Source organism: Rattus norvegicus, chromosome 4, assembly GCF_021556685.1.
Source record: "Rattus norvegicus strain SHRSP/BbbUtx chromosome 4, alternate assembly SHRSP_T2T, whole genome shotgun sequence".
Lineage (NCBI taxonomy): Eukaryota > Metazoa > Chordata > Mammalia > Rodentia > Muridae > Rattus > Rattus norvegicus.
Window position 1 is genome coordinate 25,411,214 of NC_141537.1, and position 26,600 is coordinate 25,437,813.

Genomic DNA, 26,600 nt, shown 5'->3' on the forward strand with positions numbered 1-26,600 from the left:
GCCGTGGAATGCATATGTTAATTAATCCACTCAGTAGAAGAGTATTAAGACCTTACTATATGTTACACTGTGCACCTACATACTGAAGGGAGAAAAATGAAAATTAAAGTTGGAATCTATTAGAATATGCAGACATAGATAGGTGAGTATGGTATTGTAATATAGGAAAGTGCCAGCATTGGGGATTTAGCTCAGTGGTAGAGCACTTGCCTAGCAAGTGCAATGCCCTGGGTTCGGTCCTCAGCTCTGAGAAGAAAAAAAAAATAATTAATTACTCAGGAAAGTGCCATTGGTTGAACTCTAACCTCTAATCATCCTTCTTCAGGCTTCCATCATACTGTTCTCTGGAACAACATTGCAATCTTCATAGATACATATGATTCCATGTTCTGTCTTTCTTTTTGGCTCTTTTCTCTTTCCTAGTTAAAGATTAATGTTCAATTATTGCTATTATAATTACTATTATAAATCTTTGTTTACAGTCCAGTCATTGCCCCCTTCCCAGTCCACCCTCAGACTATTTCTTATCCCATTCCTTCTTCCCTTCTCCAAGAAGATAGTCCTACACCCCCACCCCCACCTCACCAGCCCTCTCCACTCCCTGGGGCCTCAAGTCTCTCAAGGGTTAGGTGTGTCTTCAATCACTGAAGCCAGACTAGGCAGTCATCTGCTGTATATGTGTTGGGGCCCTCAGACTAGCTCATATATGCTGCCTAGTTAGTATCTGAGAGATCTCAAGGGTCCAGGTTAGTTGAGACTGTTGGTCTTCACATGAGGCCACCCTCCTCAGCTTCTTACAGCTTTTCACCAATTCAACCACAGTGGAACCCGGCTTCTGTCCATTGGTTGGTTGCTAGTATCTACGTCTGACTCTGTTGGCTGCTTGTTGGGCCTCTCAGAGGGCAACAATGTTAGGCTCCTGTCTGTAAGCACACCATAGCATCAGTAATAATGTCAGGAGTTGGGACCTCCCCTTGAGCTGGATCCCAATTTGGGCCCATTGCTGGACCTCCTTTTCCTCAGGCTCCTCTCCATTTTTGTCCCTGCAGTTCTTTTATACAAGAACAATTCTGGGTCAGAATTTTTGACTAGGTTGGCAACCCCATCCCTCCATTTGATGCCCTGTCTTTCTACTGCAGTGGACTCTACAAGTTCTCTTTCCCTGTGGTTGGGCATTTCATCTAAGGTCCCTCCCTTTGAGGTCTGAGCATCTCTCACCTCCCAGGTCTCTGATAAATCCTAGAGGGTCCCCCACCCTCCTACCTCCCAAGGTTGCCTGTTTTCATATTTAAAAATAACTAAAAACCTAATTTTTCTTCTGCTCATTTTTCGTACTTCATTTTTATCAATCTGTTTAAATGAAAACCTGTAATCATCTTTGAATCTTCTCTCTTAGTACTAATTTTGAAGCAAAATCCTAGCTTAGCACTGTAGTGAACATCTATAATCCTAGAGCTTGAGGAAGGTTATAGCAGAAGAGTGGTCAGTTCAAGGACAGACTGGGATATATAGTGAGATTCTGTCTTAAGAAATGACAAAATAGGGGCTGGAGAGATGGCTCAGAGATTGGGAGCACTGACTGCTCTTCCAGAAATCCTGAGTTCGATTTCCAGCAACCACATGGTGGCTCATAACTATTTATAATGAGATATAATGCCTTCTTCTGGTGTGCAGGTATACATGCAGGCAAAACATTATATATATATATATATATATATATATATATATATATATATATATATACTAAATATATATATACTAAATAAATCTTAAAAACTCACAAAATAGAATAAGAAATCACCCAAATGTGGCCACTTCTTGATACTTGTATTCTCATCTTAGACATTTTTTTATCTTCATCTTCATTCTTATATTCTTAGAGTCCATTCTCCACTTAGAAATATGATAAAGCCAAAAAATGTGATCATAAGCTCTGAGCACTTTTGTTAAGAGAATAATAAATAGACCTGTTAGTGGAGTCCATGAACGTCCTGTGGTTCAGTGTCCTTGACACTCATGTGGTCTTTCATTCCTTTTCCTTCCTTGTCTACACATCAACTACACTGGCCTTCTTCCCTCCATCAAACATAGCAAGCATGGCCCAACTTTAAAGCTTATGTTTCTTGTTCCCTCCAACTAGAATCTTCTTCCTTCAGAACTTTGAAAGAGATGACTTTTCTTCTTGAACAGTAGAAAGAGCAAATCAGTTATGATGCTGAAAAGAATGTCTTCTGAAAGTACATAAATCTAGGCTTTCTAGGGAGTTTTGGTAAATGGAAAAGTAAAGTAATGGAATTAGTCTTTTGAAACTTCTACTAAAACTTGAATGAAAGAAATGTCTTCTAGTTTATCCATACACTTCATTACTTCATTCAACCTGATGTTAAAAACAGGATTCTGCCATTGCTGTTTGAAACATTTTATGTTGATGAAAACCCCTCATGTGTTCCTCTTTCACATTTTCTCTCAATGAACAATACTCCTTCTTTCTGTTCTTTTGTATATCAGAGAGAGAGAGAGAGAGAGAGAGAGAGATCCTCTGTGTTAAATTGTGAGTGATTTTATGAGTATGGGTTGTGATTATTTATCTACTGGACCACAGGTAATCTAACAGTGGGCAAACCACCAAAGAATATCACACACACACACACACACACACACACACACACACACACACACCATTAAGTACCCATAGTGTCTCAGAAGGGAGAGGGCATCATTGTGATAAAATGTCAGTGGTGTCCTATTTTGGCAGCTCTTGTGTGAGTAATTACAACTGCTGCAATTTTAATGAGTGCAAAGGCCAGGTGCAGCCCAGAGGCCACTGTGACAGCACTCCTCTCTGTCCTCTGTCTCTTAAATTCCTCCCTCTCCCTCTTCTGAGACGTTCTCAGAGCATTAGAGAGCAACATATAGACACTCCATTTAAAACTAAGTGCTCAATAGTAACTTACTCTCAACACTTAGACCATTTATGTGTCTCTGCATTGACTACTTCTACCACCTACACACAAAAATGGTTTTATGAGTATAGACATGCAGTAGATGTCACACTCAGGGCCCATGAACTTCCCAGGAATAAGTGGGTTTTGTTTTGTTTTGTTTTTATCAGATTTCAGTAGCAGGTATGAGTTGCCTCTTGGGAAATGGTGCTCAAATCCAATAAGAATAAACCGTATATCTTCATAATAGTTTTGCTACTGTTGTACTAATGGATGCATCCTGACTGACAGTGTGTTATTTTAGTCCGTAGGGTTTACAGATAGGTGAAGGTTTGGTGAAAAGATCATGACTTTAAATTACAGAACTAAAATGCCTAAATGTAACTTAAAAAAATAAACCATAAGTATGCTCTCACAAGTCATTTTCTGTAATGAAATGGTCCACTCAATAGTCTTAAACTTACTCACAAGCTAGTTTGCAGCACAAAAGCAACAATCAAGTAGAGCGTAGACCCAGAAAGAGAATATTGCATGCCATGCAACACACACACACACACACACACACACACACACACACACACAAGCTTGCCTGCTGAGATGCTGTCTCACACACACACACACACATACACACACACGCAAGCTTGCCTGCTGAGATGCTGTCTCACACACACACACACACACACACACACACACACACACGCAAGCTTGCCTGCTGAGATGCTGTCTCACACACACACACACACACACACACACACGCAAGCTTGCCTGCTGAGATGCTGTCACACACACACACACACACACACGCAAGCTTGCCTGCTGAGATGCTGTCTCACACACACACACACACACACACACACACACACACACGCAAGCTTGCCTGCTGAGATGCTGTCTCATGTCAGAGGCCTTATCGTCATTGCCTTTAGTATGTGTGAATTGTCACTTTCCATGAAGACAAGAGAAAAAAAAATGAATTTCTCTTCAAAGTACCCAGGTATAAAAACCTTCATGTTACAGCCTGAAGATTATTTTGCCTTAAAAAAAAGGCACTGTTTGCCATTCTTTTTCAAAGACCAGTTGTTTTTATTGTATAGATGGGAACATTGGCTTGCATGTATGTCTGCACACCACGTGTATGCTTGGTGCCTGAGGAGGCCAGAAGGGAATATCCGATTCCCCCCCCCCCCTAGAATTGGAGTCATAGAAAGCTGGCGGTCATCATGTGGGTTCTAGGAACCAAACACAGGTTCTCTTCAAGATCAGCATGTGTGCTTATCCACTGTGCCATCCCACCAGCTCCAATCATTCTTAATTGATAGTTCATCAAACACTTAATGCTATGCCTATTTTGTATCTCTGAGACAATTAAATCATTGTGGAATAATGAACATAGCAGATGAACTCAGAGGCCGTCAAAGAAAGTACTAAAAATAAATGTAAACTACGTTGGAAGATCTAAGAACAAGAATAAGATAGAGCCTGTTGTGGTTAAAAACACAAATGCTACCCAAAGACTATACATGGACTGACCCATGGCTTCAGCTGCATAGGTAGCAGTGAATAGCCTTGTTGGGGCATCAGTGGAAGGGGAAAGCCCTTGGTCCTGCCAAGGCTGGACCCCCAGTATAGGGGATTGTTGGGGGAAAGGTTGGGGGGAGGGTAGGGAGGGGAACACCCAAATAGGAGGGGAGGTGGAGGGGTTAGGGGGCTGATGGATAGGAAACCAGGAAAGGGAATAACATTTGAAATGTAAATAAAAAATACCCAATTGAATAAAAGTGGAAAGAAAAAATAGTTAAAAAATAATACATGAGCCTATGGAGGCCATTCCTATTCAAACCACCACATTACTCAAATGGTGTGTTTTGGGTTTTTTTGGTTTGTTTGTTTGGTTTGGTTTCTCTTATCGTTATAAACTCCAGCAAGTTTTAAGCTAAGTTTTGAAGAAAAAAAAAAAAACCACAAGTGCTATGTTTATGTAGATCTCAGCTTGGGTCCTGAAATTGTTCATACTAAATCGCCTCATCTCTAAATTGTTTTTTTTAAAGTCCACTCTCTTAAGTTAAATTCAATGGGATGATGTAAAACACAAGATTGGATACTGGACTGGGTACTCAGAAAGATCCATAGAGGGCAAAGGCATATCTAAACATAACGTATTATTTCTTCCATTCGTGATTAAAAAAAGAGCTGTGGAGAAAATACTCAGAGGAGTACATAAAGTAAAGGTTTGATATAAGAAAAGAAAGTGCAGAGAAAAGTGTATGTGTCTAGGAGATGCCACTCCTAGTTCCCACTTGTACCTGAAATGTCAGAAACATTATACCACAATAAGCAATCAGAGATGAAAGTCTGACCCCAGAATGCCACGAAGAGGTGAGCCGAGTTTCTGGGTACTCAGGTATATTCTGTGGATCATAGCTTATCTTCTGGACCCCATATTCCTAAACCACAGTTTGGACCTCTGATCAAAACAGGGTAAAGTGTTTTGATCTCACTCGTCTTCATACAGGGACCATTCAGCATCAGTCTCAGACATCTTTCCTGTAAGATGTATCTGCTTATAAAATGTATCCCCATGAGCTGCCTCAAGCAGCTCCGGCCTCTCCACTTGAAAGAGCACTTCACTTTGCACTGCAATTACCACAGCTGGAGGTGCTTGATGCCATCGCCTGCATTCATAGGCTGAACATAAAAAGAGCGAAATAGCTGTCATTGTTTGTATGTCTTCACACATGTGTGGAAAGCAGAGGATCTAAGAAACATTAGTCTTTCACCTTTCACCTTCCTCTGTCACGATTTTTGTAAATTTCTTCCTTCTAAAATCACACATTATCCAGCCAAGCTTTGAAAAAAAGGGACTTTGTGCTCCTTGCAATTGCTACCTTAAAACGTTATTGCTTGTGTGCTTTGAATGAGTTTCGCTACAGTGTATTCAAGAAAGACAATCATGCGTCCTAAAGCTGACAAAGGAAGTGGTGTTCCAAGGCTAATTTTGAAACTGTTGCAAGAAAGTATTCAAAACTGACCATTCTAGCAGTGACAATTAGAGGTGGAGGGAACTAGCTGAGCGTAAAACTGTGCTGCCCAGCAAGCTGGGGCAAAATGACCTCCAAATGGCTGTGATTAGCAACCACAAATGGACTAGTCTAAAAACGGCAATTTCTGCCACGCAATACTCAGGGGTACCTGATTCAATACGTGAATAACAAATCACGGACCATCCAAAGTTGTCCATCCAAATCCTTCCAAAGTGCCAATCACTAATCTTCACCTCCTCCCAAAGTTACCCATTACGAGTTCCAAAGTACTTAAGAGTACTAGCTGCTGTTATAAAGAATTGGGTTCAGCTCTCAGCACCCACACTGAACAGCTGTCAAACACTTAAAGCTCCAGTTCCACCTCTTACGTGTTCTGAGGGCACCTGCATGCACATGGTGGTCATACAGACAGCAAACAAGTATACAATAGTGGTGGCAGTAGTAGTAGTAGTAGTAGTAGTAGTAGTAGTAGTAGTAGTAGTAGTAGTAGTTACAGTTGTAGTACATTATTTTCATTTTTATTAGTTATTTAAAGCTTAATTCTAGAAAGGGAAAGAATTATTATATTCAAATATTTTCTAAATCTTTTCTAATATATAGAAGGTAGATCCAAATAAAAAAGAAGATAGAGGGGGTTGGGGGTGGGGGAACAAAAAGAAGATAGAAAATTGTCATTTAAGGACTTGACAAATTCTAGGAGAAACTATGGGAGAGTCCCTAAATCCCCCAGAGATTTTTCTTTCACTATTCCAAAATTATGATAGGAGACATAATTATAAGAGGAAACCCTTCCAGGTTTGCAACATAAATTCAAACGTTCACAAAACAAATATTTTGGCTGGGGATTTAGCTCAGTGGTAGAGTGCTTGCCTAGCAAGTGCAAGGTCCCCAGCTCCGAAAAAACGAAAAAAAAAGAGAAAAAAAAAACAAATATTTTGTACATGTGCACTCCAAGCAACAACCACTCCTTTTGTGGGCACTTTGATTTTTTAATGTGGAGGGGGTATCTAGCTTATAACATATAGAAAGTGTACAGATGTAGGAAAGAAGACACTAGGCCATCCACAATTAAGCATGTTACACTTATTTTTGCTTGTTTGAAACTGACTGCTATGGAAGGAATAGAACAAATTGACAGGTACAACATCAGGAACTCAGCTCTGGTGCTTGTGAAAAGAAGGGAGTTGAAGAGGCAGAGGATCGCTGTTTTTAGAGCAATTATGGAAGTGAGTTACTTAAAGGAGGTTTTCATACAAACTAAGAAGGCGGTATGCTTTGAGTACCATAGACAAGACCATCTAGTTCACTGGCAAGTGTTTTTCCAGTTTTTCAGATAAAAGACTCAAGTGTAAACCTCAAATATACCATGTGTGAGTGCATGCACATGTGTTTACAAATTATACCAATTTTAAATATTAGTTTTATATCAATTTCATATCAACAAATTATATTAACTTTAAATATCAAATTTAAATATCCGTTGATATTTTGGAAAGTCTCTTGCTTTATGCCTCATATTGATCATTATTTCTTCTTTAATGTCCTTGTACGTATTTTAGAACTTATTTATTACATATCAGTCACATGGTTTGCAACAATAAGAAAAATCCCTACTAAAAATCCTGATTGCACACAAACACACTCACACACATACACACACACATACACAGAGAGAGAGAGAGACAGAGACAGAGACAGAGAGAAAGACAGAGACAGAGAGACAGAGAGAGAGAGAGACAGAGAGACGCACAGGACAGTATATCTTAGACTAACCAGAACGGTTCAGTCTGAGCATTTTCAGTCATTAGCACTCTCCCCTTCGACATACCACACGCTTACTTTTCAGTAAGATGATCCTAAAAGTACAGAGACAAAGTTATTGTTTCTCTTTCTGTCTGTACACGAGATTATATGTTGATAACAAAGTCTAATATCTCTTCACTCCCTTGAGCTTTTAAACTGTGTGTGTGTGTGTGTGTGTGTGTGTGTGTGTGTGTGTGTGTGTGTGTGTGTTAACTCCAAGATATAGGAGAGGTAATCGGGCATGATTTTTGGTTTAAGTGTAGTTATATTACGAATGGTTTCCTCAAACCGGGAAAGAGTACAGCGCTGTAAATATTATGCTCAACGATCAAAGATCAAGCAAATATTTCCATTCACCAAAAAGAAATAAGTTCTGTCAGAAAGTGCAAACGCTTCAGTGTAATTTAGGTAAATGAAAACCTACATTCTAAAGAACTGTTATGATTCATGTAACAGTCATAGGTAACAGACGGGGGCCATTTTACTGGTGATAGCGCAATGGTTGCTGGGATGCAGGCACAGAGTCCTTTTGTCACTCAGTCACTCACTCACACATTTACTCATTCTTTTACAAGTATTTACTGAATTTCTGGTGGGTGACGGGCACTCTAACAGGCATGTCATGTTATAGAACGATTCCTGTGTGTTAGACACTGCACTGAGAACTCTAAACTTGAAGCTCATAATATTTGCACACGAAACACTCAAAGAAGCGGCCATTTCACAGTGAACCTGAGATTTCAGTGTAGGCATCAGACTGAAGGAAGTAGTACGTAACAGCCCCAGACCTCGAGGAGCTCCAGTGACCAGGGACACAGATGAAATAACATACTAAGGTAACTCACAGTGGAGGTCTACATCCAGGGCCCCAGGTTGCCAGGGTCCGAGATGAGGTTTGTATGGCCACATATGGCATTCTCAGCGGAGTTCTCCATCATGGAGCGTCCTTGACAAGTTTTCTTTCTCTGTTATACAACAGAATTGAGTCTAAAGATCTCTTTCTCTATAATCTTTCTAACCTGTAGATTTTTTTTCTTTCTCTCTTGACATTTTTTTAGATAATTACATCTGATTTTTTTAGGACCCATTCTTCCTAGTACATCATTTGAAGGGGTAGCAATTTAAATATGTTACCAAGCAGTTTGTTCTGCAGGTGAGTGGAGATCAGGAAAACTACCACTTTCCAGCTGCGGCTGTGTTCAGTGGAACCAGTGGAATTGATATTTTCGCTAAATATTTTATGAAAGGACACAAATTCAGGCATATTGAAAATATAGCATGTTACAGACCAAGCATGTCTCATGTTTAACCAACCACCATTGTGTTATAGTTCTTTTTTATATCCACGTATGTATACATGCTCTACGTGGATGCTTTTTTGTGTTCATGTGTGGGGGCACATGTGTGTGTGTACAGGTGCATGTATACATATGTGTATGTATAACCAAAGTTGACATCAGTTGTCTTAATTGTCACTCCCCATCCCAGAACTCATTAAATAGGCTGGTCTAGCAGGCCAGCTTTCTCTGGAGGAGTCCCCAGTCTCTGCTGCCAAGTACGGGGATCATAAGCAGGGAACCATAGTGAACTCTGGTCCTCATGACTGCACAATGGGTCCTGTACCTGCTGAGCCATTTCCACAGACTGTTGTGTTAAAACTTTTCTTTGAAATAGAAGAAAGATTTGTTTGTGCTCTTGAGAAGCTCAAAATATATTTGACTATCGAGGGTTAATTATAAAATTCGTACAGGAACAGTGCATATGAAAAAGACAATAAGTGGCAAAGAAAAGGAGCAATATATGTGAGAGCAAAGGCAAGAATTGGTATTTCCAACTCCAAGAGAAGCAGGGAAGGTGCAAGGAATGTGTGTTCTGGCCCGGAAGGGCATTTTACAAGTGGTTTAGGAAAGAAAGAGTGTACTGAGGCACAGTTGATGCTGAAAAAAAATGTACAGTGGAAAGACAGTTTCCCACAGTGGAAGAGGGTGGCATTTAGATACAGTCGGAGATTGCAAAGTTGTTAAATGAAAAGGTAACGTATTACATAGATGTGTAAAACTCCAGATGATATGTAATTTTGTGGAGCACAGTTCCAATTCACTAGATGTGAAGCATCCTTAAAGTAAATAAATTAAAATAATATGAGATTATCCAAAATTTGGATGAGTATTATATGCATATATATGTCATATATACTCATATATATATATACATGCCATAGTAACTTTTATGTAATAATCTTCTCAAAGTAGATTCACAAGTTAGATGCTAAAAAAATCTAACCCCTACACCCATAGTAATGAAAACTGTGTGCTTCTGTCCATCCAGCTTGAACGATTACAGATTTTGTTTTTCTTCTTAGAATATTTCTTTTTCGGTGAGAAGACGACAAATTACTGGCGTCACTTAGCACATAGAAACTTAGAAAGTTGTTTAGGCTTTGCGGAGTGGAGCCATGAGATTCTATTGCTGTACCACCTTACGGGCATTGTAAGGAGCAGAAGACATGGCTCGGTGGCTAAGGGTGCTTGTTGCTTTCATTCAGAACCAGAGTTTGTTTCCCACTACTCACTTCAGGCTCAGAATAGAAATTCTGGCACACAGAAGGGAGGAAATTTTACAAAGAATAACTTATTTTTTCACTTGATTTCACTAGAGACATAGATATCCTCTCAGAATGGTGTGGGCTTGGGATTTCTTAGCAGTGGATAGATAGGCTTGATAACCTGACAAGGTCCCTTGAAATCTTATAGTTCAATAACACAGCCCTTCTGAGTGATGTCAGACTAGGTTGCTGTGGCTTAGGAGTACAGGGCGACTTGACAATGGACTGACATTCCGGCAGAAGGTATTTCTTTTCCCTTGTACTCTCTTTACATGATACTGCAGAGAGTCAAATGCACACCCTTGCATGCACCGGGCAGAATAGAAATTAATTTGTTCTACCCATGGAAATTTAAGCTCCTGCACGCTAAGCTGCCGTACTTATCTTTGACACATTCATTCTCAAAGGCTGAATAAAATTTCTGCCGCTCTGCTCTTTGTATAAAGAAGTTCTGTGTCCTTTGAAAGAGGGAACCCTATTTCATTAAGTACATTCTTGTTACTGTCACTGCATTCTTCAGAGCATGAGCCCTGCTTTCGCTTTCCATACACTCTGCAAAGCGGACTTACTGGAGCATCTCGGAGTGGGATTTGCCCAGCAGTTGCCGGCTTCTGTCCAGTGCCAGTTACATTCACCTTCAGCATTCATATCAATCTTCTGCAACGTGGAGACGTGGTCTAAGGCAGAACAATGGGAAGCCTAAGCCTTTTTTATTGGTTATTTTGTTTATTTACATTTCAAATGTTATCCCCCTTCCCAGTTTCCCCTCTGCAGCCCCCTATCCCCCCCACCCACCCACTACCACCTCATTTACACTGGGGCATCAAGTCTTCACAGGACCAAGGGCCTCCCCTCCCATTGATGCCCAACAAGGCCATCCTCTGCTGCATATGCAGCTGGCGCCATTGGTGGCTCTATGTCTACTCTTTGGTCGGTGGTTTAGTCCCTGGGAGCTCTGCGGTGTCTGGTTGGTTGATATTGTTGTTCTTCCTATGGGGTTGCAAACCCCTTCAGCTCCTTCCCCGAACTCCTCCACTGGGGTCTCTGTGCTCAATCTGATGGTTGGCTGCAAGGATACACATCTGTATTCCTTAGGCTTCTTTTGAAAAAGTCTTGAATATGCATTTTTATTAAGTTTGTTTTCTTATTTATGCCATAACACATGACTTGGTCACACTACAAACCATGAGTACCAATTAAATGTATCTTTTCAATTCAGTTTCTCTTTTAAAATTGAGCACGACTGGTGAGTGTTACGCTGTCATGTAGTACTCCTGCATGCTCAGTGTTGTGCTGGACAAGAAATCACTTGGAAGGGAAGTCCCCACAGAGACTCCACTTGTCTGTCTCCCCTTAGGATCAGACAGCTCTGCTGGTGTCAAGCTCTGAAAGGCTGGATGCCTCCTGCCCCTGCCTCATACAAGAGTGTGCTTCTTTTCTTAGGTCTAACTAGAGAAATTCAGGTGATGGTGGCTTCCCGATGCTTGAAGAGGGCGAATTCATGAATCACCATGAGAAATGGGATCTGTGGGGAAGGCAGGAAGAAGATGTAATGAACTCACTTGTGTGAGTTGTTGGTAAGCAGGAAAAGACTACAGTGAAGAAGATGGAGGGAACGTGCAAGCTGGAGATGGCTATAGGAAGTGACGCACCAATGTAATAGTTGTGTTCATATAGTGAGACTATAAAGAACTTGTTTTGCAAGGGTGGTTTCTGTTTACGATAGGAATTGAGATTTCTAAGATATATCTAGAAATCAGGACATGTATTGCCCTGAGGAAAAGTCTCTTAAGTTTAGTACTGTTGGTATTGTGGTTCTGATACTTGCTTTTAATGAGGGTGTGTGCTGGACTTTGTGGGACATTCAGCAGCATCCCTCGGCCCTAGCTAGATGTCTGTGGTAAGAACACTTCTCCCTCTAACACAGACTGCAAAGTAGTACATCAAAATGAAGTGTCAAGGGGTTATGAGGTAAAAATGCTTGCCAGCAAACCTGATTCTCAGTACCCACATGTTGGAAAGAGGGAACCAATTCCTAGAAGGTATCATCTGACCTCATACATATATACATACATGCATGCATACATACATACATACATACATACATGCATACATACATATATACACACATACATACACATAGTCTTAGAACAAAAAAAATGTGTCAAGAGTTCCCCTCAGCCTGATATTTAATTGGCCTGTGTTATAATTCAAAAAATAACACAATTTTTAAAGATCCTGAGATCATTTTAATAAGTTTAATAATTCATTTTGGAAACAATTAGTGAAAACCTATTCTGTGTCCATCTTCGCCTAATGAGAGTACAAAGATGAATGAATCATTTTCTTGTTCTGAAGAAGTTTAGAATCCAGGGAAGAAATGAGCACACACTGACAATCTTACAGTGCTCTATGGTCGGTTTCCTTAAAATGAACTACAGAGCAGGCTGGCAGCACAAAGGAGGGCTTGGCAGCAGCACAGTGACATTCAGTCCTCTGAAATGTGTTCAGTACCTGGGAGTCTCACGCTTGGGAGCTAAGCGTTCATAATCTTGAGCACTTGCACTGCTCTAGATAGGATAAAAATCACCAGCCATCAAGATTTGAAAATTAGAAGTTAGACATAAATTTTTGAATTTAATTGTAATTAAAACCAAGAGTTTATGTTTGTTAGGTAATTAACACAGTGTTAATTACAAAGGTGGCAAAAATACAGTGGCAAGAGATATTTGCCAAAAATTATTTGTGGCCAGAATAACATGAACAGACAGAGGTAGGTAGGTAGGTAGGTAGGTAGGTAGGTAGGTAGGTAGGTAGATAGATAGATAGATAGATAGATAGATAGATAGATAGATAGATAGATAGATAGATGATAGATAGATTGATTGATTGATTTTCCTGGAAATCAAATTTAGAAGAAAGAAAAGCCAATATAGGTGTCTTAGGTGGGGTTTTACGGCTGTGAACAGACACCAAGACCAATGCAAGTCTTATAAAGGACAACATTTAATTGGGGCTGGCTTACAGGTGAGAGGTTTAGTCCATTATCATCAAGTTGGGAGCAAGCAGAGTCCAGGCAGGCATGGTGCAGGCAGAGCTGAGAGTTCTACATCTTCATCTGAAGGCTGCTAGCAGAATACTGACTTCCAGACAGCTAGGATGAAGGTCTTAAAGCCCATACCAATAGTGACACACCTACTCCAACAAGGCCACATCTACTCCAACAGTCCACACCCTCTAATAATGCCACTCCCTGGGCCAAGTATACAGTAACCATCACAATAGGTGAAACTGCAAAATGTACTTCCTGAAATAGTATTTCCAAGTGTTCTCCCTAGAACTGTGGCTACATGTGGTTGCCATGTGTGTGCTGAGAATCAAACCAGGTCCTCTGGAGGAACAGACAGTGCACCTAACTGAGCCATCTCTCTGGCCCTCAGTAGTTTAATAAAAGCTTCTGTCGTTGTCAGCCTGCAGATGTTTTCTATAGGTACCTTGTAGGCTCATAGTAGCATTCTGTGTCTGTAACTATATCATGTTAACAGTGTCCAGGAGGCAGCACTCTTATAGTTCATCAAAGAATGACAAACAAAATCTGTCTCATCCAAGCTGACAAGGAGGTGTGGTATATAGTTCCCCATTGGCCACTTTATCCCAAAGGACCCCATTAAGACTGTGACCTATTGTCCTCTGCAATAGCTCCCTCAGTGCATCCTGTCTGGAAATCATTCTATTTGTCCCTTGGTTTTCTAGTCCTTTATTGTCTCCCGGATCATCCCACTCATCTACTTTACTTGGGGATTTCATACAAGCAGACGATGTGTTTTGATTGTATTAACAGCACATTATACGGTAAAACACTACAGAATCTGAAACAAGCAGCCAGCCATGCACAGTGCTGTGTATCTGAAATCCCAGCACCCAGACAGCTAAGCCAGCAGAATTGTGAATTTCAGGCCAATTTAGTCTATGCAATCAGACCAGTCTCAGACGAATAAAATAACAGGAGCTAACTATATCTCCTCATCAATGCGTGAATAAATCTCACAAAATTTTAACCAAACGATATTCAGTACCATCTAATACTTTACAATATCATCATTTAAATACGCTTCAATATCGGGCAAAAATAGCATGTGGTTGCTAGAGGGTGAATTACATTTTCCTTTCCAAAAGCTATGTTAAATTCATAGCCCTGCTTCCTCAGAATATGACCTTATTTGGTAACAGACTCTTAAGATTATTGCCAAGCTAAAATGAGTTCATTAGTGTGGACACAAATCCAACATGGCCAGCTTCCTTATAGAAAGGAAAGTCTGATCACAAATACAGAGGTTTAAGAAGAGTATTGTGTTGTTTCTAATTTGAGTGATGGATCTAAAGGAAAAGAGGCACCAGAGGTTTCAGGGAAGCTACCCCACCTAGAAGAGAGAATTGAGCAGATTCTCTTACCCAGCCCTCAGGACAAATAAAGCCTGCTAATCCATGGCTTCAGACGACTATGAAACAATAAATCTGCCATTTCAAGCATCCCTCCGTGCTGTTTTTTTTTTTACAGCAATTTTAGCATACTGATAAACTTATGCCAGAGATTAAAATGGTGGCTATCCTCGAAGAAAAGAAGAGTCAGTCGCTAGGAACAGGAGCAGAGTCATCTTGATAGTCACGTGTAGTGAACCTATTTTATACTTCATGTTATGATTAGTATACTTTAGTGAAAGGGTTCTGTAATTAAGCACCCATTAAAGCAGACACAAAAGAGTCACTGTCTACAAAATGAAGAGGACAAGAGTCTGGTGAAAAAGGGTAGGAAAGCCATGCTAGCACTATCAGCTCACTTGAGGGTGGCTTCTAAGCAGGCTGAGTGACCACTCTGATACAACTAAAATGAGCAAAATCCTAGGTAGGTGACCTCTGAGACAGCCCTGGGACTGTAGTCCCGCTGCTGCTGCTGTAGAAATCCTTCCCGGAAGCCTCCCCACCCCCATGCTAACTCTTTAGGAGAACTGATGAGGGAGTCCCATTCAAAAGTCCCTGCAACTCCGTGTCTTTCCTCAGACACTCACTTTCACTGTGAAGGTTCTAGTTGAACACCCTGCCCTCTGCAACCCCCATGAGAGACTGAGTCTGAGGGCAACATGGACCCCGTCTGTGCTCCTCAGTTGAACCATGTGAACTTCTTCAGCCTTTCTGTTGCTCCTCAGAAGGTAAATTCCAGTCATTGTTTCTAGACTTGCTGTGTGAAGTCTGTCTGCTCTAGCCAAAGGAGTTTGGCTTCCTCACCTCTGACTTCTGCCGTGATCTGTGGAGGGAGATGGCGTTTTCTTCTTCTTAACCTTACCTTTACTGCAACTCACCAGCTAGGTCTACAGCCACTTAAGTGAAGATCCAGTTTTAAATTCAGAGCCATGCCACTGTCAGTAGTTTTTGGGGTCTTAATTCTTATTTGCCAATGTGAGCCCAGGCAGTGCAGACAATGTGACAATGTTGTCTTTACTTAAGGCCTCCGAAAGCCATGATTGCCTTACCTTAAGTGGAGGAGTACGAGAGAGAAAAGGAATGAGCCAGTTTAATTTTCTCTTACCATTGCCCTGTGCTATTTCTAAGAATTAGACTTGACTCGTCTCTACCGAATGGGTCCTGGGAGGGCTGGTTACCTTGATACTAAAACTTGCAAATAAATCCACTTGGAACTTGGGTCGGTACTAATTGGCTAATGAGCTACTCCAAAAGCCACTATCGTGACCTGAGACCAGAGCAGCGCCTGAAATTGAAGAACTGACTATGCAGCATTAGAGGATTTGATGGCATGAATAGGGATAGTGCCCATAGATTTATGTGTCTGAATGTTTGGTCATGAAGAGTAGCACTGTTAGAAGGTGTGGCCTTATTGGAGGAGGTGTGGCCTTGTTAGAGGAAGTTTGTCACTGTAGAGGTGGAACTTTGAGGTCTTAAACGCCCATGCTACTTACTCCCATTGTGAAAAAGAAAAAAAAATCCAGCCTCCTCCTGGCTGTCATCGGATAAGGATGTAGAACTCTTGGCTCCTCCAGCACTATGTCTGCCTGAATGCTGCCATGCTTCCCTCCATGATGATAATGGACTGAACTTATGAAACTATAAGCCCAGGCCCAATTAAAAGTTTTCCTTTATTAGAGTTGCCATGGTCGTGGTGTCTCTTCACAGCAATGGAAACTAACTAAAACAGAGGGAGAAGGGGCTATGAATTGGGTTCAGGAACAAACAGTGTGTCTTTTAAAAATATCCTTCTTTCTATGTGTTATTCTCTCTCCTCTTTTATTCTGGACTCTCTCATGCTGTTCCAGTACCAAGGAAAGGTGACATGATTTATATTTCCATGTCGCATGGTGTTTAGTCCCCTGGTGAGAACCCACTTGAGAAATAGCAAAATGCCCAGTTTTCCCACGCTAAAGAACTATGCAGCTGATTGCTAGAGAATTGTGGTTCCGGTTCACCAAGTCTTAACTATCTCCCCAGTGAGTCATTTGACCTGGAGGCAACTCTAACTGTATCCGAAAGGTGACAGAATCAATACACAAGGGCTTCAGTTCTTCTGCCACTCAAAGTCACTTCAGTTCTGAAGAGTTCATTTGCCTCACTCCCCAGGCCAACGTTGCATTTGAAATCACTGTTCCAGGAAAAGACTGACCTCACATGAGGCATACTGGCCAGGTGTGGTTCTCCTTTGTGGTCTAGGATCTCCCTTTGCTCTTTTTTAGGCTATAGAAGTAGCACTGTATATTTCAAATTAAGGATCAGGGTGCTTCTGACAATGGATTTTTTTTGGTTAGGATTTATAAAGGAGTCATTTGAAGGACCCTGCGGTGATTTTTATATTTAAAGGATTTAAACATTAAATAATATTTTGTCATGTACTTTATTGTTTAACAAATTTAGGAAAGATAAATTGTTATCGAGAAACTACTTCTACTAAGGAAATGGATACATATGCAAATACACACATATATGCACACATAAACACATATGCAAACATATATAGATACACATACATGTACATACATATACATAAATATACACAGAAAAATCCACCAAAATTATCACTTGTTTAATCATAACCCACTTTTAAAGACTTTTTAAAATACTTTCAATATTTCATAATTACTTACCCTATAAATGTTTTTTGCCTGATCTTCCTTAACTGTCCCATTTAATTGTAAAACTTCTTATCAAAATTAAGTGTGCGCATATATATGTGAATACAGCACACTTAACAGGAATAGCCTTCTCTTCCCTCACTTTCCCCAAGTACAGTCCACCACCCACAGTTGTGTACTTCTCTTTTTGTCTCCTTTTCCTGGAAAGCAAATGGATTCACTACTTAATTGTACTTCTTAATTTCTTAATTGTAATGTCTTCTTTCCTTCTAACATTTTGGCCAAACTGGGAGAGTTTTCTCATATTCATCTTTCAATACTTGCACTGAGTATTTGCTATGTCATTTTGCAAAGCTGGTCCTCTGTGTGTTTATAGGTTTGTATGTATTCAGGCGTGTGTGTGTGTTTGTGTGTGTGTGTGTGTGTGTGTGTGTGTGTGTGTGTGTGTGTGTGTGTGTTTAGGGAAGGTGGATGCACACATGTGGGGTCCAGAGAATAACCTTAGGTGTCATTCCTCACAAGCTGTCTACTATGTGTTTTGAGGCAGGGTCTCTCAATTAACAAACATTAATTCTTGTTCTCTGCATTTTCCTACTGAAGGCTTTCCCATCTGTCTCACCCGGTGATTGCATGGAACACGTTTGAACACATAATAAACCCACATAGTTCAAAACCTAACCTATAAAGTCAAGATATACCTTTCATCTTTTCCACCCATCTGGTTACTGTCCATCTCTTAGCCAAAGTAGCCACTGTTCTTAGTTCATCTACTCCTAGAAAAGAAAATCAGATCACTGTATGCCCCCCACTTTCATAAAATATAGATGAGCAAATATTTTTTCACACAAAAAAGTGCATCTTATAAGTTGTTTTTTCTAATATGTAGCTACTGCATGGGGGATCCATGTTCTCATTCTCACATCTGGGTAACATTGTTTTTTACTATTCATGAACCTAATGAGTGAATGGCTGAGTCAGCTCCAAGTTTTTCTGTTACAAATTAACCCTTCAGTAAACATAGCCAAACTGATAGGTAGAGCGCATTCTATCAACGGAGAGTGCCAAGTCAACTTGGACACATCTATAATTTTAAAGAAAGAACCGATTGCTCTCCTTTCAAGATATACTAACCTGTACGCATGAAAGGACAAGGAAGGTTTTTGCCTGAGTACAGTCTTATTAGTAGAGCATGTTAGAAATGAGAAATGGCTTTATTGTGACTATTGGTCTCCCATTACTTACTGAAACCAAACCACCACAAAATGGGTGATTTGGAGAGATGAGGAGTTAAGACTGGTGGGCAGGAACACAGAGAGAAGGGCCACCACTGGGAATAAGGTGTCAGGCTTCTTCTACACCCTTCTGACCTGTATCAAAAGCCATTAGATACTTTTGTCCTTCTAGCAGTGCCTCTCCTGATTAACCAGATCGGCAAGGTCAAGGCCAAATCAGGGAAGGTTACACAACAGTTGGTGGTGAACCCATCTTTCTATCTTTCTTCAAACTCACCAACCCTCAATTAGGGGAGGAAAACTCTTCAGAGGTTTTTAAAGTCCTCAGTTCTAAAGAAGAGATGAGATTTCTCAACCTTCCAAGCCCTGCCTTTGCTTTGCCAGAGGGGCTTTTTCTCTGTGAGTCTGCAGCATGTTTTTTTCCTCACTCCTGCCCCCAATAAATGTCTCTCAACTGCTGATTCTGCCCGCTGGCTGCTGGCTGCACTGTTAGAGATTTCTCCTCTGCTTCTTCTTTGGATTCAAGATTTTTTTTCCTGCCTTTTAATTCTTTAACAAGCAGAGAAAATGAACCTGATCGAGACCCCTAGACTCTGTTGATGTAAGCAACCTGACTTTATTTCTAACATTTCTAGAGGCTAGATGCCCAAATTGATTTCACTGTAAAAGCAAAACATTCGGAGTTCATTTACTTCTTGGGGACACCCACAGGAGAATCCATTTTCTTTCCTTTCCGGTTTTTATTGCCCACCCATGTTGGCAGCTCTTTTAAAGCCAATGGTGGTGAGCTTCATCTTCTGTGTCTATCACTCAGACACTGTCTCCTCTGGTCCTTCTCCAATATTTTTGGCCTGTGTCAGTAACAGTGGGCTCACCCATATAAGGCAAAGTGTTCTTATGTCAGCTAAAAGAAATCTTAGTTTCAGCTTTAATTCATCTTTGTTGACTGGTATAGCAGTGTAGCAGTGAGTGTAGCTACCCTGCTTTGGCTGCTAGCAGGTTGCAGTGTGCTTCCAGCCACATGCTCAGGAACACTCTCTCTCTCTTTCTCTCTCTCTCTCTCTCTCTCTCTCTCTCTCTCTCTCTCCCTCTCCCCTTTCTCTCCTCTCTCTTTCTCCCCTTTCTCTCCTCTCTCTCTCCCTCTCTCTCTCTTTCTCTCTCTCTCCCCTCTCTCTCTCCCCCTCTCCCCTTTCTCTCCTCTCTCTCTCTCTCTCTCTCTCTCTCTCTCTCTCTCTCTCTCTCTCCCCTTTCTCTCCTCTCTCTTTCTCCCCTTTCTCTCCTCTCTCTCTCCCTCTCTCTCTCTTTCTCTCTCTCTCTCTCCCCTCTCTCTCTCCCCCTCTCCCCTTTCTCTCCTCTCTCTCTCTCTCTCTCTCTCTCTCTCTCTCTCTCTCTCTTCACCCAGCTATCATAGATTTCTCCCTGATACTACTGACTCGATGCTCTCTAAATCTGTGATCTGTCTTTGCTGCCCTGTTTCTTCTGGAGGCTCCCTAGACTTTGCTGCCCAAGACGATTCTGGGCAGCAGTCCTATTGGGGGCCACATTTCTTCTCACCTACATTTTGAATGGCTTTCCTTTTGCAGCTCTAAATCTGATCATTCTTTCCCACCACATCATGGCGATTCTGTCTGTTCCTCTCTCCCTCATCCTAGCTGCACAAATCTAAGGGTCCCACTCCATCTCCCTTTTCCCAACCATTAGACGCTAGTATCTTTATTGATCAACCAAAAACCAACAGGGGACAAGGACCTTCAGAGTTTGGATACATAGATTCCCGATTAATTCAAAGCATTAGAACCAATCCCCAATACTACAGTACCAGGGGCTTTGCATTTAGGTTGTAAACATCTTCGAAGGACTATTATTCTGCTTTGGATGTTTGCATTTTCCCATAGTTTGACTAATATTGAACATATTTTCATGTTTCAGAAAGTTAGATTTTCCTCATGGTAAAATAACTTCATTTTTTTGAATATTTGTATGGGTTATTAAGGTCCATTTTACATTAGAAATTAGTATATTATCCAATTATATCTATTTGAAATTTGCACTATAATTTCTCATTTATGTTGAGCATATATGCAGGGTGCATGTGTATATGAGGATGCACATTTGAGGGATAAACATCCCTCTTGTTATTTAAGGCACAGATATTCTAACTGGGACCTGGGGCTCACGCATTAAGCTAGGTTGGCTAGCCAGTGAGCCACAGGGATACTCTCATCTCCACCTTTCCAGAACTGAGATTACAAGCTCTACCAGGATGCCCAGATTTTCACACTCTGTGATAACCATTAAATTCAAGTCCTAATGCTTACAAGGCAATCACTGTATCAACTGAGCTGTTTCTCAGACTTAATACTTGGAACTTGAAAATCTTGATAAACTTTGGCACAAGTCTTCTTGGTTTTTGCTTTTTGATGTGTGTGTGTGTGTGTGTGTGTGTGTGTGTGTGTGTGTTTTGTTTGTTTATTTTTGTAACCTTTAAAAAGGACTTTTTCAGCTCTAATGTTGAAGTTCTCTTTTTATTTCTAGAACTTCTATGCCTTTATTTTTTACATGCAAAGCTTTGATCTTTTCAGAATTCATTTGGGCATAAGTAATGAGATACAGACTTAAATTCATTGTTTTTCGGTTGGTTCAACAGTTACTTAACAATGTGTATGAAATAGATTCCCTTAGTTGAGATTTACTATGCTACAGTAGGTCTGTTTGTGGGTATCTTATTCTATTCCCTTGGTTTCTTCACATACCCATAATTATCATGAGTAGCAAATCAACCATAATGATGTATGTCTATGAATCACACAGGCAATGACATTCTTATCCTAAGGAAAAAGTAGAAACTAACAGTGTGAAATGGTAAGTACACCACAGACTAGCAAAAGTGACATAAAAATAAAGATCACACTGTCACTGACCAAGCCTCATGCCAAATGGAAATTCAATATTCAGCTGCATCTTGAAGGCAATTAGTAATTATTTCAAACGAACAAATATATGTAATGAGGAGGTAGCGGGCTAGATAAGAAGTTGTAAACTGAGTATAATTTCCCTCTTCAACACAACTCTTGCACAGGCTCAGGGAGTATTACAAAGAAGTGGGCAGAAAGACTGTGAGATCCAGAAGACCAGCAAGTTTGCATGTGAGATTATATCTCCTATATATGAAAGGGAAACTAAACCCATGATACTAAAACAATATGGCTACCTAAACAAGATCCAAACAATAACAACACCAGTTAGACAAGCAAACATGAGAGGAAGAATTCTTAATAGGCTCACTTATGAATAAAGAACTATAAGCAACTAATGACTGCTGAGAGAGGTAGAACTAGTCTTCTCAGGAATGAACCCCCTCATTGCATATTCAACACCACATGGATAGCCCTAAAATCATATACACACAAGCAATACTAAAAGGACTTAGCAGTTGTGCTTATATATTTATGAGTATGTGTGTATGTGTGTGTGAGAGTGAGTGCGTTTGTGTTTGTGAGAGAGAGAGAGAAAGAGAGACAGAATAAGAAAGAGAGAGAGAGAGGGAGAGAGAGAAGGAGGGAGAGAGAGAGGGAGGGAGAGAGAGAGAGAAGGAGGGAGAGAGAGAAAGAGGGAGGGAGAGAGAGAGAAAATATACCAATAATCAAAGAAAAGGGGGCACAATTTAAGAGCAAGTAGGGAAAGGGCACACAAAGGCTAAAGGGAAAAGATATGAAAGAGATTGGAGGGAGGAAAGAGAAAGAAGAAATAATGTAATTATATTTTAATTAAAATGAAAAATTAAGGAGAAAAGCTTCTCCCCTTAGTTCATTGGAGCTCTATTACTTCAGTGTAATATTTCTGAGACATTTAATAAATATAAACCATGGTGCATTAAGAATAAATTGTATTGAAACTCATTTTAAAAGTTATTCATGGTGACAGTAGACACATAATCAACTACTTCTGGGAAAGAGGAAAAACTTCAGATGTTCAGACCAGCTGCTCTCTGGGAATTTTCCAAAGACTTAGAAAATGGACAGTGCCAAGTGCTGGTCTCAACTTGGAGAGAGGTTCTAAGGAGGGGTGTGTCCAGGAGCATCAAAAGGACAACTAGAAGTCAAATCATGGGTACAAGCTGACAGCCTGTGTTCTGCTTGAGACTGCTCTCCAGATAGTTCTGTGGATAGCTCTTGGCTGTGTAGCTTGTTCAAGGCAGCTATCTGATTGAGAAGGCTCTCTGCTCATGACAACTCTCTTATGCTAGAAAAAAAATTCTAAAAAAGCTCTCTATGCAGTTCTTTCTGAGTAACTCTCTCTTGCAGACCAAAGCCCTGTCTTTTATTTACATATCAATTCAGTCCTTTCCTCCAAGTTCCCTTTTGACTATCCCATGAACCAGCATTCTAGGATCTTAGTCCCTTGATTCTTAGAAATGATAACAAGTATGTTTTTTAACATAGTAGTTGAATTCAGAAATCTGCCTGCCCTTGTAAGCACAAATGATAAGTTTAGCTGGGTTTCCACAAATCTTGTCCAGCAATCACAACTCCTTAAATCCCATTTTCTCCTTCCTTAGTATCTTTCTGACAAAGTGGCTCATAGTGCAGCTGCCTATGTTCTTTTAGGTCAATGAAGCTCCTCATATAATTCATATTACATACCTATATTTGCACAATTGAGAAATTATATGTTTTTGAACTCATGCTTTCAGAGTTATTTCTCACAGCTTTAAGGGCTCTCTTGAAGGTCATAGCATTTACCATTTTGTTGAGGAACATAGAACACCCTCACCTCCCAGACTCATGCTGCTTCTAATTGCCATTGAGTTGTTAACCTTAACTGGGAAAGCATTCCCTGAAGGAGGAACATGAAAATATGTGCATTATTATACAAACAAGCCTTACGACCAACAATTATCAACACTCATGGAGGCCCTTGCCCTGCTGCTCTAGGGATGAGAACTATGTCACAATGTCCCTTCCACAGTGGCCATGCAGGACTTGGCAGAATAGGATCTAGAACATACCAGTGTCTGAGCACTCCTCCCTTTACATTTAAAGTAACATCCAGTTGCAAATATTCTACAAACTATTTTGCATATAATATAGCTAACCAAGAATGTCACCATATGCTTGTAACCACAGCATTCAAAATACCGAGGTAGAGAAATGTTGAGTTTGAAGCTAGCCTGGGTAACATAACACTATGTGCCAAAAGCTACAAAATGACGATAAGTTTCAACTCTTTTCTGTGTGACTCATCAGAAATATTTAAATGCATGCATTATCATTTATATTGAATCTCATTTCAAGGAGAAAATTTCTTCCTATTAATTTTATATTGTTAGGGCTGGAGAGATGGCTCAGAGGTTAAGAGCACTGACTGCTCTTCTGGAGGTTCTGAGTTCAATTCCCAGCAACCACATGGCGGCTCACACCAATAGCTTCTTCTGATGTGTCTGCAGAGAGCAGCAGTGTACTCACATACAGAGAGTAAATAAATCTTTAAAGAAAGGAAAGAAAGAAATGTTATATTGTCATGAAAATACTTAAATGATAGAAATGTTAGTGGTTGTATGTAAATAAGTATGAAATACACATGAAGTTCTGCCTAATAACTGTTACGACGCTTTAAAGAAAATAACACTTCACATCCCACAGAGCACAACTCAGAATTTGCCAATGCTTTTCTGTTCTATAATACCCTTTTTGAAGGCAGCACGGTATTGTGTTCATTATTGTCGCTGGCATTTGGCACTTATTAGACACTCAGCAATGTGAAGTGAGTAAATTTATGAATGCGTAAGCACTCTGGAAGCTTTTGATGTGTGGCTTTTGATGGTAAGTGCTAAATTATGTCAGCCTTGCTATCTCTAGTCTCTGTTTCTTCAGTTCTGCTGAGCATACACCAAAAGTAATTGACTGATGACATGTGAGACACCTAAACAAGTGTTCTTTTCTTTTCTTTCACTCTGTGTATCAAAGCTCCATTCAACCCAAATAAAGGAGCAGACAGCATTGTGAAGTTTGACACTTTTGGAGACGGGATGGGAAGATACAACGTGTTCAACTTGCAGCAGACAGGTGGGAAGTATTCTTACTTGAAGGTTGGCCACTGGGCAGAAACCTTGTCTCTAGATGTGGACTCTATCCATTGGTCCCGGAACTCAGTCCCCACTTCCCAGTGCAGTGATCCCTGTGCCCCGAATGAAATGAAGAACATGCAGCCCGGGGATGTTTGCTGCTGGATCTGTATCCCCTGTGAGCCCTATGAATACCTGGTCGATGAGTTCACCTGTATGGATTGTGGCCCTGGCCAGTGGCCCACTGCAGACCTATCTGGATGCTACAACCTTCCAGAGGATTACATCAAATGGGAAGACGCCTGGGCAATAGGCCCGGTCACCATTGCCTGCCTGGGCTTTCTGTGTACATGCATAGTTATAACTGTTTTTATCAAGCACAACAACACACCCTTGGTCAAAGCATCAGGTCGAGAACTCTGCTACATCTTGTTATTTGGAGTTAGCCTGTCCTATTGCATGACATTCTTCTTCATTGCTAAGCCATCGCCTGTCATCTGTGCGTTGCGCCGACTTGGGCTTGGGACCTCTTTCGCCATCTGTTATTCAGCGCTGCTGACCAAGACAAACTGCATTGCTCGCATCTTCGATGGGGTCAAGAACGGCGCTCAGAGGCCGAAATTCATCAGCCCCAGTTCTCAGGTTTTTATTTGCCTGGGTTTGATACTGGTGCAAATTGTGATGGTGTCCGTGTGGCTTATCCTGGAGACTCCAGGTACTAGAAGATACACCCTTCCAGAGAAGCGGGAAACAGTCATCCTGAAATGCAATGTCAAAGATTCCAGCATGTTGATCTCTCTGACCTATGACGTGGTCCTGGTGATCCTATGCACTGTGTATGCCTTCAAAACGAGGAAGTGTCCTGAAAACTTCAATGAAGCCAAGTTTATAGGCTTCACCATGTACACCACCTGCATCATCTGGTTGGCATTCCTCCCTATATTTTATGTGACATCAAGTGACTACAGAGTAAGTCTTTGGGTGCTTTCTCCTTTTCCTTAGTTTGACTTTCTTCTCTCTTTTGTTCTTTCCATTTAACAATGTTTTGTTGGGTAGAAGGTAAGATAGATTCCTTTTACTTCATTTCAAGGATGAGTCAAATAATTACAAATGCCATAATTAACCTCAGTGTGATGTGAGAAAATTAATTCACCATGCTTTAGGACACTTAATTAGTGCTTAATTTGTTCAGAGCTGCCGTGCAGCAGGCACAGAAGGGAAGATGGCTAGAACTGATGGGCCATTCAAGTAGTTTATAATCTAGCGAGGAATAAAACATAATACATACACATAAAAACATCTTAATTAAATTTAAAAGGCAAGAGGCAAGAGAATGAGACTTAATCACTAAAATCCCAATGAGAACACTTGAAATTGGACACAAGAGGATGTCTACAAGAGATGGATCTATAAATTAAAAGTACCATTGCCACATTAGGTCAAGATCAGTATAAATCTCAAACTTTTATTCATGCTTCATTACTTCCCTCAATGGATGAAACACAGTCTACTTTGTATTTCCTAAGCCTTGTTACATATACAAACTGTGCATAGCTGTGTGCCACTGAATAGCTAAAAACTTTACTATATATGTATGTATGAGTAACCTAATTAAGTCATTGTTTATAGAGTCTTACATAGAGTTCAAATTTATAGACTTCCATCAATTACCATCTCTTACGGGGGAAATGTCATCACTCCATCATAATTTCCCAAGTTGTTGAGCCATTCATAAGTTAATTTTACTTTAGTAATTCTAACTGTAGTGGCTTTAGTG

The 26,600-nt window shown here is 40.5% G+C and overlaps 1 protein-coding gene and 1 long non-coding RNA gene across 8 annotated transcripts in view; both read left to right on the forward strand.

The window, feature by feature from the left end:
- Positions 1 to 26,600, forward strand: part of Grm3 (glutamate metabotropic receptor 3) — a 245,305-nt gene that overhangs the window by 188,580 nt on the left and 30,125 nt on the right. For all 7 annotated transcript variants that reach the window (XM_087655886.1, XM_087655888.1, XM_087655887.1 and 4 more), the window contains one exon: positions 24,726 to 25,792. In XM_087655886.1, coding sequence (XP_087512012.1) covers positions 24,726 to 25,792 — 1,067 coding nt within the window. The remainder of the gene's footprint in view (positions 1 to 24,725; positions 25,793 to 26,600) is intronic.
- Positions 1 to 26,600, forward strand: part of LOC148006238 (uncharacterized) — a 901,378-nt gene that overhangs the window by 87,389 nt on the left and 787,389 nt on the right. The gene's annotated exons all lie outside the window — the stretch shown is intronic.